General features: G+C 39.3%; 1 protein-coding gene across 1 annotated transcript; it reads right to left on the bottom strand.

Moving 5' to 3' along the window:
* Nucleotides 1-623: 623 nt before the first annotated feature.
* Nucleotides 624-4,759, bottom strand: LOC132619360 (lysine histidine transporter 2-like). Its single transcript, XM_060334292.1, has 6 exons — nt 4,326-4,759; nt 2,339-3,119; nt 1,655-1,760; nt 1,171-1,262; nt 1,010-1,078; nt 624-907 (listed from the first exon to the last, which is right to left on the bottom strand). Exons 1-6 carry the CDS (start codon nt 4,505-4,507, stop codon nt 809-811), a joined length of 1,329 nt encoding a protein of 442 aa, XP_060190275.1. The 5' UTR covers nt 4,508-4,759; the 3' UTR covers nt 624-808.
* Between the last annotated feature and the right edge of the window lie 10,197 nt (nt 4,760-14,956).

Here is a 14,956-nt window from a genome sequence, read left to right as displayed (position 1 = left end):
ATCTGCGAACATATAATTTCATCTCCTTTCTCAGATTATAACAGTCTCAAATAATGGTTGGTTTACTACTAGGTCTATTCCTTTTTTTTTTATATAAGTAGCAACCTACTCCTTAGGAAACAGAGAAGCAGACGGATGGCGATTTGGTATACTATGTCGAGTCTTGAGATGAAAAAGGGTGATCTCATGGACAATCACTCAACTCTTAGATTATTGCATTAATTTTACTAAACTATTTTTTATAATTAAAACATTATACTATTTTTTGTTAAAAAAAAAAAAAAAAAGGTCACTCAACATTCCATGAGTATCACAGAAAGTCACTAGAAGGAATTAAATGAGACATTTTCTATGATACTAAGGCAAAATTGAATAATTTTGTTGTTACAAAAATAGTTTAATAAGTGATCTTGGTGATACTTAAAGTAAAGTTGAGTGATCTTTTTATTATAAAAATAATTTAGTAACTTTAGTGCAAGAAAGTGAAAATTGGGTGATAACCTCTTAAAACTTACCCGAGAGAAATGTAAAGAGAGGTGTTTTGCTAAAATTGACTTTTCAGTCAATCGGAGGCATTACATTCGGCAGGAAAAAAAATGAAACTGAAGGCATTAGACAGTATATACTCCTAAATGTAGCTGTTTTATTTCCAAGCATTATTCACAAAGGCAGTTAAGCATCTATAACAAATTACATTCTTTTTGTTCTAAATTATTCTGAAAAGTAAATGTAACAAAAAAATGGAAAAAGGAAAAAAGAAAAGATAACTATTTACAGTCGCATGTTTTCAGAGAAAAGAAATCGCAAATCACTGGTAGAAACGGTAACTCTTGGCTTGTTTGATAAGAGTCCACATCCCTCCAATGGGCGATAAAACGGTCAGCAGTACCCCAACTATGATGCAGAACTGAAATTTATTTGAATGAAAAAGAAACACAAAGTAAGTAACAGAAATTAGAAAAGAATCACTATAAATTAAATCGATCGATCCAAATCCAACTTTACTCACCCAATTCATACACCAAGAGAAACCAAATCTTTTGGGCTTAACAATGATAAGCCAGCAGATGCAAGGAAGCTGTAGAGGAAAAATCAATTAATATTGGGTGATAACGTAACTGCTCCATAATATAAAACAAAAACTGGTGAAGTCTTATGTAATTTACTCACATAATACGATGTTGGGGCCAGAGCAAATCCACCAAAGAATCCCATTAGGCCACCAAAGAATGGTATTGTCATTCCCACGAACAAAGTAATTGCTACAATGGAAAAAATAATAAAGTGAAAACTTACAACTCACTAGCTCTATCTGTCAACTTTTAACTAATTAAAATAAAGAGAGTTGCTAAATTGCCATACCAATTTAATCCAAATTTAGCCACCCTTATGTAAAAATCATCATAACCTCTATTGTATAATTTTAAATTAAGATAAACTTTGAGAACAAAAGATAGAAATGACATTAAGTAAACATAAATTATTAAATTTTACCTAAATAGTCATATGAATTTACCCCATTTGAGTCATTATAGCCAAAATAGTGTGACAAAAAAATCTTATTATAAAAGAAAATGTGCATAAGGAAGAATTAATTATGACAAGAAACTAGGATAGAATGTTGAAGAAAATTGTGGGAAACACAACCACTTACCAACATATGCTGTCCGCACTACGAAGCGAAGAACAGTGGAAGGTTTTAGTTTCATAGATTTCACGGCATATGTCTCTATCATGTCGAACATGGGCATTGCGAAAACCTGCAAGTTTTTTTTTTTTTTTTTTGGTTCAAGTTAAGTCAAACATCGTATGTATGCTAAAACTCATTAATTGTTACCTCACTTTTTAAGTATTTACATTTCCAATACCAATGTTGTAGCTTCTAGTTTTTGCTCTACTGATTAACTTTTGTTTCAACATCATCATAGTTAAGTAGTTCAATAGGTTAAAAAAAGAAAAACGTGTTATACTTTGCAGGATAAATTAAAAAGAATAGAAGTGTATTATATATAATTTTTAGATAAGAAGAATACACACTACCAATATGGTAGGAGAACAAATAGAGGCCTTGGTTCGAGTCTTAGCACAATCCATTATAAAAAAAAAATTGTACTCGCTTGATTTTACATTATTTGACACTATTACCTTATTAGTCCGTTCTCATAGTTACACACCTGTTAAGACATGTTTAAAATCACAAATTTCAATAGCATTCATTTCTTTCTTATAAACTCCAATCCAAGTCAAACTATGGCAAGCAAATCGAAGTGGAGGGAGTATATAATTTTCACGTGTTTGGTCCATGTAAATAACTACGTGTAGTTAGGGAGGTATGTACCTGGTAACTTCCAATGACATGAACGACAACAAACAAGTTAGCAGCAGCAACAAGCCACATAGGTTTTTCGAGTGAAAGAAGGATGTTATCCTCGACGGAATTACCAAAGGCCCAATATCCAACGAAAGCCACAGGGAGATAACAGATAGCAACGATGAGATAAGCGACCCATACACCTTTCCACATAGGACCTTTTGAAGGTTTTTCAGGTGTTGAAGGAATAGTTGCTTGAATCTCAAGCACAACATTATGTCCAGCATATGCAAATGCCACATCTCCAAGAGCACTCAAGAACATGAATATTCTGTCACCAGTCTTTTCACTCCTAAGTTCATATCTCACTTCTCTCCCTTCAATACCTCTCCCTACTGATGCTGCCCATGCAACTGTCGAATATGTTAACGACATCACTGCTGCTGCCAACGACACCAATGATATCGAATTGAAATTTGGTAAGTGAGATAACACAAAGTGTACTGACGAGAAGATGATGATGAAGTAGGTCAGTTTTATTGGTTGACAATCTGGACAAACTGTTTCGTGGAATTTCTTCAATGACTTCCCACCTGTAACCATGTATATAATGCAAGAACACACGTCCACCACAATTTGTTGGGGTACAACTACCCAAAGACCAAGTTTCTCACCAAATGCATGTTGACCTAGCTCGTGGTATCTATCAAATCTCTTGCCTGGTACCATTTCATGCATCTCCACCATTTGCCATATTGTGTAGAATGTTATGGCCCACGACAGCAGCATTACTATCACCCCAGCCCCCCTGCAACATTTACGGATTCGATCAAGGTTTTGAGATTTCTTTCAAAACATAATAATAATAATAGTTAAATTTAATACTCCCTCCGTTTCAATTTATATTAACCCAACTGGGCACGACATTTAAGAAAGAGGGAAGACTATTGAAACTTGTGGTTCAAAATAAGCCTTGAAAATTTGTGTAGCTGTAAATCATTCATAAAGTGAATTTGTTTTCAAATTAGGAAAGAGGTCATTCATTTTGGCACAGACTAAAAAGGAAATAAGTTCAAACAAATTGAAACGGAGGAATTATTTAGGATTTTCACATAAATATATGGTCTTAATTAAAAAAAGTTTGTGGGTTCAATTAAATTGATCCCTCAAACTATACATCCACCAATGTCCACCACGCAAATCCAAGGGTACTAGTACTAGTTTCTTTTATTTCTTTATTCTGTTCTCCATATTATAATCGTACATGCAAACTGCATGCTTTGAGTCAGATCCAAAAGAGAGATACCTAATTTAATTTTAGGGGTATTTTTCATGTTAAACAAAATCATAATATGGATTAAGAGTATAAGACAAAATATTTCATTCTATGTGTTTTAATTTAATTTGGAAACAAGTTTAAATAAGAACATAAATAGATATTTTAAATCTTGTAGTCTAAGGAGTGTATAATATACCAAAAGTACCCTTTAAATTTTATAGTTTTTAAACATGGCATATCATTCGGACAAGTGAGTCCGACAAATGAGCCTTATGAAAGATAGATGTGAATATTGATATTAAAAATTTAATAAATATAAAAATGTGACATTATTTTTCCAATATGCTAAAAAAAGTAGTATGACATTTAAATTAGAAATTAGGGAGTGGTGCACAAGTTATAACTTTTATTGTCGACTAAATTAGTAATTAGGGAAAAAAAAAATAGAAAAGCAAATCCCTTAAAAATAATATATATATACTCTATTTGTCCAATTAATGTGATAACTCTTTCTTTTTAGCAAGTACAATTTTTTTTTTATATATATATATATATAGTAATAGTTTAACTTTCAAATGTCCAACTTACCCGTAATGAACTTATTTACAATCAACTAAATATATGTGGCTTATTTTATATCTGAAGTATAAAATTAATTATTTCTTTCTTTAATTTCGTGACCCAATCAAAACACATCACATGAATTGAGATGGAAAGAGGAGAAACACAAAATACCATCCCATCTCAGACATGGCATATGGGAGACTGAGGACACCAGCACCAACCATGGCTGTGACATTATGAAAAGTAGAATACCACCATTTTGCATTTCGATCGGATGTGATGGGAAGCCATGCATCTATGGCTTTCTCCTCTTCCGTTCTTGTATCTACCTCTTTTTCATTAGCATGAGCCATTGCTTAGATTTTTTTTTTTCGTTTTCAACTGTGTGCGTGTATTTTTTTTTTTATTCGTGGAGTTTTTGATTATCAACAAAAAAGAGATTTCGTTTTTTTACTTTATGGAGGGAACCGAAAGTGTGAACAAGAATTAGAAGTTAGAGATACACAGGGACCAAAGAAGGACTCAATGTGAATAAATAGAGTCCTTAGTTTTAACCCTTTGAATTAAAGAAGCACATGCAGTTCCCTCACTATATGCTTTTTGGTAAACTGCTCTTATATATAAGTTAGAGACCCGAAAATGGCGACTCCTTTTACAGGCTATTGGTGGCTCCGCATGTCCAGAGAACTATTATGTCCAAAAATTGTCCTACTTCTATAATTACCACAAGATCTGTTTAAAGCCTAAAAAGTAGGCCAAATTGTAACCTAAAATTTCCCTAATAATAAGGGTTCTCAAAATGTGGACAAATTGTGTGTCAGACAAATTTTTTCGCAAACTCAACCTAACATATTGCCGTTGTTAAATTTATTTACAAAAACAATTTAGTGGATCGTTATTCATTAGCACTGTAGGCTGTGGCATGCAAATTTATGGCGTCCATAATACATAAACTTCTTAAAAACACATTTATAGTGAAGTATGAACTTTTATTAAAAGTACTAGTTTCACGATACGTGTATGCCGAATCACGTATTACATGGTTTCGTCTCTAGTTGCATTGAGAAGTATATTTTTTTCACTAATCATATAATACTAAAAGTGGATATACCTTAAGTTGTAAAGTTGAATTACCAAAATGTCCATAAAAAGTTAAACGACATTTTTACTCCTAATCCAAACACTACTTCTATACTATTTTTTATACCAAATACTCCCTCCGTCCCAATTTATTTAACACTCTTTCCTTTTTGGTCAGTTCCAAAAAGAAAGACATCTTTCTATATTTAGCAACAATTTAACTTTAAAATTTCCATTTTACCCTTAATGAAATGATTTCTAGCCACAAAAATTTCTTTGTCATGTTTTAGACCATAAGATTCCAAAGTCTTCATTTTTTCTTAAATTTCGTGTCTAGTCAAACACCCTCATATAAATTGGGACGGAGAGAGTAGTAAATTTACCTACCAACAAATGATAAATAAATCAATTAAATGGGAAGTAAATTACTTAGTAAATGGCAAGTTCCATGCATGTATCTGCCAAAGCACCTTAATCGTTTATTGTAGTAATTAAAATTATATTATAAAAATCTTTCGTTTCCAATTTGACAACCTTTTAGTTGCTAGAATTTAAAGGCTTGAATTGATTAATTAAATGTATAACATTTCAATTTATATATCTGTGAATGAAAAGATCAAAAGGCACCAACTAAAGAATTAAAGAGCAAATCAATACATTAAAGAAACTTTATTTAGCCACTTTCCAACCTGTTCATTGCTAGAATATGTGCGGAGTTGCATTGGATAGTTAAATGTATATTATAACAACCGTGTGAATGGAAAGCTCAAAAGACACCGACCATAAAATTACATTAATTATTCAGAAAAAAACTAATTAAATAAGAACTAATTAATGTCATCCTAAACTTATTACTATATTAGTTTAACAGCTGGAATATGTATAAAATGTAATGAAGATGGACTGAAAATCAGAGCATTGATTCTTGCCCATCTTGAATGATATATTAATTGCTTATTTATTAAGTTACTAAACATCTTTTCAAACATACAATGTATATGAACATGAAAAGTTCAATTAAATAAAGAATTACGTGGGCTATTGATTCTTGCAATATTGAAGGACAAATAAATTACATATTTATTGTGATTATTGAGGATAAGTCATATGAAACATTATTTTAAGCTCTACATAATGAAAAAACAAAGGGATAACAACAACTTAGAAACTCTTTTTCTTGTCCATATTCTTATAATTGTCTTCATAAATATCTTCCCTCATAAGTTAGCTAAACTTTTAGGCCAAAGATGTTATATCACGTGTTTTCACACGTTTGGAAAAAAAAAAAAAAAACTTGAATTATATTGTATTCTTGAGATATAAGGTCAAATTTGATATTTTGTGGAACATAGGAGTTATGCATGAAATAATAGAATCATGAAAGTGTGGGACAAGGTTAAGGGCAATTTTGGAATTTTGAAAATTAGTTTCGGGAATTACAAAATATGATTCACAAGTTTTTGGGCTCAAAAATTGAATTAAAAGTGAGGCCCAAAAAGGGGTGCATGGCCGGCCACTTTAGGCCTTGGTCCAAGCCCATTTTAGTTGGTCATGTGCTTGGTCATGTGACCAAGCACTTCAACTACATATACCATAGAAGACTTAAGAAATTAGAAGATAAGAACAACAAAAAAATAGAAGAAGAGAAAGAAGAGGTTTCGGGTTTGCCTTGGTAATTTGGCTAGCAAAAATATTGCTCCAAAAATTTATTTCTTGTTGATTTCCTACTAAGTTAAGGTTCCTTTTGTAACTTGGTAGAGTTGGTTTTGAGTGGGGAGCATTAGAATCACCAAAGTGATTACATCTCCAAGTGAAGAAGACTTGAAGAAAAGGTAAGAATTTCTACCTTTGTATTGTGTTATGAAGTTTTGATTGTGTTGTAGTATGTAGAAATGTGTTGATTATATGGAAAAATGGAAGTTTGCAAAGTGGGTTTGGAAATTTGAGGTATGGCCGTGTATATGCATGCATTATATGCTAATGAAGAATTGAAATTATGTTGTATTCTAGTTGTAAGTATGGTGGAATTCATATTGGGATTGAAAGATTGAATGATTTAGTTGAAGTTTCCAAATAAGCATATGGCCGTATAGTATGTTGGAATTGGGATAGAAATGAATTAAGTTGTTTAGTGTGTTAAAGTGTTATTGTGATGCTTGATATGTAAATAAAGTTAGAATGATATAAGTTTGTATTGAATTGGAATGTAGAAACTTATGTCGTTTTAGTATGATTTTCCGACATTAAGGAAATGAAGTTGTTTGGTTGTTAAATGTGATGATCATTGATGAATTTGGAAGTTGGAAACATGTTATGAAGTTGTATGCCAAAGATTTGGTGTTTTGCATAAGTTATGACTTTGACGGAAAGTTGTATATTATGTATATCGAGTGTATAACTTGAGGAAAACGATACGAAATGTTTCTAGAACTATATGGTGATGATCTTGATTGTTGATGAATGTGAAATTATTGATATTAGTTGAAAGTTGGGTTGAAATGAAGATTATGTCAACTTGTTAGAAAAGATGACTAGTTGAAGGATATTTAGGTTTTTAATGATTCATTGTTGATATTGATGTTGTCGTTTGGGTTGTTGTTGATGATTTCTAGCCGAGTTGAATTCTCGGGGTGCCATATGTATAGGGGAAGTGCTGCCGAAATTTCGGTAGCCAAATATGCACTAAGTTGAAACTTTGGTATTCATAGCTTACAATTGGTAAACTTGACCAATTGCAGTTTTTCGACGAAACGGGAAGTGAGTTTGGAAAGGCGTAAGGAGCGTGAAAGGTATGTAAAGCAACCCCAATTCTTCCCTTGGCATGCCCTTAGTGTGTTAGGGTCAGATCCGGGCCTCGAAAGACTTCTTGGCCCTCGGAATCCGCAAGAGAAAATTTCAGTTTTTCCTTCAATAGAATTGAACTACTTTGGTACACTTTTCTTGAAATAATGCAACTTTGCTCCAAATTACTTGGAAAGTCATAGAATGCTTGTAGAACCTTCTTAGTTGATACCATAAGCTTAGAGGGCATAATTTGAGCCCGTCGCCTTATTTGTCCCGAGGCGGGCCCACTATTCCCGGTTTTGCCCTTAATGTATTAAAGCTTTCTTTTTAAGCAATTTTTGAAAGAAATGTTTTGATTACCCTACTAATCGCCTAACGAACATTGATTTAAATATTCTATTAAATCTTATAAGTTATTTTGACACCCGGAATGACTTCGGGAAAGTTATACTTCTGTAATTTATTATGATATCCGAAATGCATTTATTATGATCCCGTCCGACTCCATTGGATCTGTTTGGCTTTGATACGCTTCATCGAGTCTTTGAAAACATTTATGATATTTTTAAATTGCATTAGTTCCTCACTACTCCATTCGTGGATGTCCCAATGTTTCCCACACTGAGCCCGGGCCAGGATATGTTGTCAAGCGTGATTCTCTGCATTGTTCGCCGCGTCCCGATGTGAGGGGCAGGTATACGCGTACATGGGTCTGTGGAGTATGATGTGCCATGTCCGCCTATTCTGATCTGATCTGTTATGGCCATTTTGATATGACATTTTATGAAACGGGGCCACGCCCCTTTTTCTGATTCCTCTGTATTGTGGCACCAGCGTCGGGAGGGTGGCCACATTCTGTCTGCTGAGTCCCGTGGCAGGGACCGGATATGATATGACATATGTTTCTGTACACATTCTGTCTGTTTTGGAAATATGCATTTGACACTCTGGATTTTGTACTCATTTTCTGAAATCATTATGATTTGACTTCCGTGATTCCGCTTTACATATTCAGTACATATTTCGTACTGACCCCCTTTCTTCGGGGGGTTGCGTTTTCATGCCACGCAGGTACAGATGACAGGTTCGCTGATCCATCTGTTTAGGATCCCACTTCTGCTATTTTGGGGCGCTCTCTTCTTCAGAGCCCACTTTTTGGTACAGTCTGTCACTGCTATCTGGATATGTACTTTGTTCTGGGTATGACGGGGCCCTGTCCCGTCTTATGATTATGTTATGTTCTGTAGAGGTCTGTGGATATATCTGTGTGGGTTCTGTACATATGTTTGGGATACTTTGTTCTATGATGGCCTTATCGGCCTATGTGTGCCAAGTCTGCTTTTTATGCTAAATTCTGTAGCTTCCACTAATATTATTATTATATTATTTTGTTAATATGCTAATTTGGGTATCGGGTACGTATAGGTGCCCAGCTAGGGCACTGGTCGCGGCCCACGGGGTTGGGTCGTGACAAAAGTGGTATCAGAGCGGTTCGTCCTCGGATTGTCCACAGACCGTGTCTAGTAAAGTCTTGTTTATCGGTGTGTTGTGCACCACACCTATAAACAGGAGGCTACAGGGCATTTAGGATACTACCCTTCTTTCTGTCTTAGATCGTGCGATAGAGCTGTGTTATCAGGATGACCCCTCCCTAACGAGTGGCTATATTTGCAGATATGCCTCCAAAAAAGGCAACAGCGGTCCAAAAGGCCAAGTCAGCAGCCTTGGGAGAGACTAGCCGGGTCCAGAGGATTACCAGGGCCCAGGCACATATTGCTCCGGAGACTTTGCCCCAGACAGAGGGTTCCTCTACACCGCCACTCGTGGAGGAGATTGGGGCGGCCACAGCCGCAGATCGGGGGGCGGCTCCACCGCCAGCTCCCACAGTTCCAGTACCTGAGCCTCCAGCTCCACGGCCAGGCACTGAGGATCAGTCTATGAGGGAGGCAGTCCAGTTACTGACTAGACTTGTGGCAGGGCAGGTTCAGGGGCATGGACTGGGAGGTGACCGGGCAGTCAGACGTGATAGTTCGAGAGCCCGTGAGTTTTTGACTTGTAGTCCTCCAGAACTCTTCGGGACAAAGCCCGAGGAGGATCCTGAGGAGTTTATCAGGAAGATGCGACGCACTCTAGATTTGATTAATGCTTCCGAGACGGAGTCAGTCGCGTTAGCTTCGTACCGGTTATATGATGTGGCGGCAAACTGGTACGAGTCATGGGGGCTATCCAGAGGGGACGGCGCTCCCCCAGCAGTTTGGGGCGATTTTTCTCAGGCATTTCTTGGACATTTTCTGCCCCCAGAGTTGCGACGATCCAGATCTGATAGATTCTTATTATTGAGGCAGAAGGGCCGCAGTGTCCGGGACTATAGTTTGGAGTTTGATTCCTTGGCCCGATATGCACCTACTGTGGTGGCTACTATGGCGGACCGGATGCACAGATATATTATGGGGCTGGATCGGTATTTTGTTGATAGCTGCTTAGTATTGGCTGCTCAGCCCGGTATGGACATTGCCCGTATTCAGGCCCACGCCCAGGGCATGGAGGATCGGGGCAGAGGAGGACATCAGCCTGACAGGGGCCAGGATCGGAGACAGCCCAAGAGGGCCAGGTCATCTGGAGATTTTCGGGGCAGACAGCCCCAACAGCCGCAGCAGCCTAGCAGATTTTCGTCTCAGTCGGCGCAGAGCGCGCCTCCCCAGCCTACAGGTCGCAGGTTCGATAGCCCAGGGTATTCAGGAGCGGGCCAGAGCTCCAGGGTTTCAGGTTCGCGGACAGATAGGGGTTCTGGTCAGATGAGGCCACCCAGGGTTCAGTGTTCTCTTTGTGGCAGATATCATCCGGGAGAGTGCTACAGGGCCACCGGTGCATGCTTTTCTTGTGGTCGTCAGGGCCATTCTGTGAGAGATTGCCCGTATAAGGGTAGTTCGGGTGGTGCAGCGCAGCCTACCGGATCAGCCGCTGGGTCTTCATCTTCGTCAGTGGCTATGCGCCCTACGGGGCAGGGTTTTCCAGCACCGGTGGGTCGCGGCAGAGGCCGTGGTGGAGCTTCTGGTATTAGCGGTCCTTCGAACCGCATTTATGCTTTGGCCAGCCGCCAAGATCAGGAGGCGTCTCCTAATGTCGTTACAGGTACTTTATTGGTCTTCTCTCGGTCTGTGTATGCACTAATTGATCCAGGTTCGACTTTATCATATATTTCGCCCCTTGTTGCCGGTAAAATTGGTATTATGTCTGAACCTATAGAGCCATTTGAGGTAGCCATACCGATAGGGGACTTTATTGTAGCGAAACAGGTTTATATAGACTGTTCTGTGATTATATGTGGCCGAGATACTAAGGCAGATCTGGTAGAGTTAGATATGACTGAATTTGATGTTATTATGGGTATGGATTGGCTAGCTTCCTGTTATGCTAATGTTGACTGCCAGAATAAGGTGGTTCGCTTCCAGTTTCCCGGGGAGCCAGCTATAGAATGGGCTGGTAATACAGCATCGCCGAAAGGTAAGTTTATTTCGTACCTTAAGGCGAAGAAAATGATCAGAAAAGGTTATATTTATCATCTGGTACGGGTGCAAGACTTGGAAGCAGAGACGCCGACACTTCAGTCAGTCCCCGTGGTTAATGAGTTTCTAGATGTTTTTCCCGACGAGCTTCCGGGTCTTCCTCCAGAACGGGAGATAGATTTCTCTATTGACTTACTCCCAGACACTCAGCCTATCTCTATTCCTCCGTACAGAATGGCGCCTGCAGAATTAAAGGAGTTGAAGGAGCAGCTGAAAGATTTGCTGGATAAGGGTTTCATCAGACCCAGTACTTCGCCTTGGGGAGCACCGGTATTATTTGTGCGTAAGAAAGACGGGTCGCTGCGTATGTGTATTGATTATCGGCAGCTGAATAAGGTAACTATTAAGAATAAATACCCCCTCCCCAGGATTGATGATTTGTTTGATCAACTGCAGGGCGCTAAGTGTTTTTCGAAGATAGATCTTCGATCCGGCTACCACCAGGTACGAGTACGAGAGGCCGATATCCCTAAGACAGCTTTCCGGACCCGATATGGGCATTACGAGTTCAGGGTTATATCTTTTGGGCTTACTAATGCCCCCGCGGTATTCATGGATTTAACGAACCGGGTATTCAGGCCATTCCTGGATATGTTCGTAATTGTATTCATTGATGATATCCTGGTTTATTCTCGGTCCGAGGCGGAGCACGCAGATCATCTGAGATTAGTATTAGGGGTACTCCGGCATCAGAAATTATATGCAAAATTTTCTAAGTGTGAATTCTGGCTGTCTTCAGTGGCTTTCTGGGGGCATATTATTGCAGCTGATGGTGTCCGGGTGGACACACAGAAGATTGAGGCCGTGAAGAATTGGCCCAGACCTACGACGCCCACAGAGGTACGCAGTTTCCTGGGGTTAGCAGGTTATTACAGGAGATTTGTGGAGAAGTTTTCTTCGATTTCAGCGCCTTTGACAAGGCTGACTCAGAAGGGAGCTAAGTTCCAGTGGTCTGACGCTTGTGAACGGAGCTTCCAGTTGCTGAAGGAGAAGCTGACTTCAGCCCCAGTTCTGACTCTTCCAGATGGACCGGACGGGTATGTTATTTATTGTGACGCTTCTGGCATGGGGTTGGGTTGTGTATTGATGCAGCACGGCAGAGTTATAGCATATGCTTCCCGGCAGCTCAAAAAGCATGAAAAGAATTACCCTACCCACGATCTGTAGCTCGCAGCGGTGATTCATGCTCTGAAGATATGGAGACACTATTTATATGGCGTTCATGTGGATATCTATACTGATCATAAGAGTCTCGAGTATATTTTCAGGCAGAGAGAGCTTAATTTGCGGTAGCGGAGATGGCTGGAGCTTCTGAAAGATTATGACGTGGATATTCTGTATCATCCGGGTAAGGCTAATGTTGTTGCAGATGCGCTCAGTCGGAAGTCTATGGGCAGTTTGGCCGATCTACAGCCAGACAGAAGAGAGATAGCCCGTGATATTCAGCAGTTGGCTAGTCTCGGGGCTCGCCTGGCCGATTCTGGAGATACCCAGATTTCTGTTCGAGGGGTTTCTGAGTCATCCATCAGGAACGATATTAAAAGGCGTCAATACGAAGATCCTGTCTTAGCTCGGTACAGGGACACATCCTATGATAAGGAGAGGACTCCGTTCGAGTTTTCACCGGACGGCACTTTGTTATACAGAGGCATGTTGTGTGTACCTGATATTGCAGGCCTTCGGCAGCAGGTTATGAGCGAGGCACATTATGCTCGCTATTCGGCCCATCCTGGGTCTACAAAGATGTATCATGATCTCCGATGCTTATACTGGTGGGACGGTATGAAGCGGGATATTGCAGAGTTCGTCGCCCAGTGCCCTAATTGTCAGCAGGTCAAGATTGAACATCAGAAGCCAGGTGGACTGTTGCAGGAGATGGAAATCCCGACTTGGAAGTGGGAGGTTATTAATATGGACTTCATTACAGGTTTGCCTCGCACCCCACGGATGTATGATTCCATCTGGGTCGTTGTTGATAGGCTGACGAAATCAGCCCATTTTCTTCCCGTCAGGACTACTTATTCCGCCGAGGATTATGCCAGGCTCTATATTAAGGAGATTGTGAAGCTTCACGGAGTTCCTCTATCTATTATTTCTGACAGAGGCGCCCAGTTTACGGCGCATTTCTGGAGGTCTTTTCAGGAGGGTCTAGGGACTCAGGTGAGTCTGAGCACAGCCTTTCATCCTCAGAGCGACGGACAGGCCGAGCGCACTATACAGACGCTGGAGGATATGTTGCGGGCCTGCGTTATTGATTTCAGAGGCAGCTGGGATGATCACTTGCCATTGCTTGAGTTCGCATATAATAATAGTTACCATTCCAGCATCCAGATGGCTCCGTACGAGGCTTTATATGGTAGGAAATGCAGATCGCCGATTAGCTGGTTTGATATTGGCGAGACAGAGTTGATTGGCCCAGATATGGTCCAGCAGGCCGTGGACAAGGTGAAACCTATTCGAGAGTGACTGTTGGCAGCCCAGAGTCGACAAAAGTCATACGCAGATAAACGGCGTCGACCGTTGGAGTTTCAGGTAGGCGATTGGGTATTTCTGAAGGTATCGCCTATGAAAGGCGTGATGCGGTTCGGCAGAAAGGGTAAGCTCAGTCCGCGTTATATTGGGCCTTATCAGATTGTTCGGAAGGTTGGAAATGTCGCCTATGAGTTAGATTTGCCATCTGATTTGGAAGCGGTACATCCGGTATTCCATGTGTCTATGCTCCGCAAATGCATTGGTGACCCTTCCAGAATATTTCCTGCGGATGATATTCAGGTGACGGGGCAACTATCGTACGAGGAGCAGCCCGTATCTATTTTGGATCGTCAGGTAAGGAGGCTCCGGAATAAAGATGTAGCCTCTGTTAAGGTACTGTGGAGGAACGATAATAGGGAGGAAATGACGTGGGAGGCCGAAGAGGAAATGAAGAAGAAATATCCTAAATTGTTCCCTATGCCCACAGGTAATCTCGAATCCCTGCTTAAATTTATTTCAATATCAATCGTATGTTATATGTGTTGTCTGTGAACATGAACTCCCCCAAAGTATTCTCCAACCATATAAGATTAATTTTACATTCGAGGACGAATGTTCTAAAGGGGGGGAGGATGTTATATCCCGTGTTTTCACACGTTTGAAAAAAAAAAAACTTGAATTATATTGGATTCTTGAGATATAAGGTCAAATTTGATATTTTGTGGAACATAGGAGTTATGCATGAAAGAATAGAATCATGAAAGTGTGGGACAAGGTTAAGGGCAATTTTGGAATTTTGAAAATTAGTTTCGGGAATTACAAAATATGATTCACAAGTTTTTGGGCTCAAAAATTGAATTGAAAGTGAGGCCCAAAAAGGGGTGCATGGCCGGCCACTTT

The sequence above is a fragment of the Lycium barbarum genome, chromosome 11 (assembly GCF_019175385.1).
Source record: "Lycium barbarum isolate Lr01 chromosome 11, ASM1917538v2, whole genome shotgun sequence".
Lineage (NCBI taxonomy): Eukaryota > Viridiplantae > Streptophyta > Magnoliopsida > Solanales > Solanaceae > Lycium > Lycium barbarum.
This window is presented reverse-complemented; position numbering and strand designations above follow the sequence as displayed.

Excerpts from the sequence above, each read along its gene's own strand:
- LOC132619360 (XM_060334292.1), bottom strand. The coding sequence starts at position 4,507 with ATGGCTCATGCTAATGAAAAAGAGGTAGATACAAGAACGGAAGAGGAG. Across the intron at positions 3,120-4,325 it reads GCCATGTCTGAGATGGGATG|GGGGGCTGGGGTGATAGTAA; the intron begins GTATTTTGTGTT and ends TAAATGTTGCAG. Across the intron at positions 908-1,009 it reads TCTCTTGGTGTATGAATTGG|TTCTGCATCATAGTTGGGGT; the intron begins GTGAGTAAAGTT and ends AATAAATTTCAG.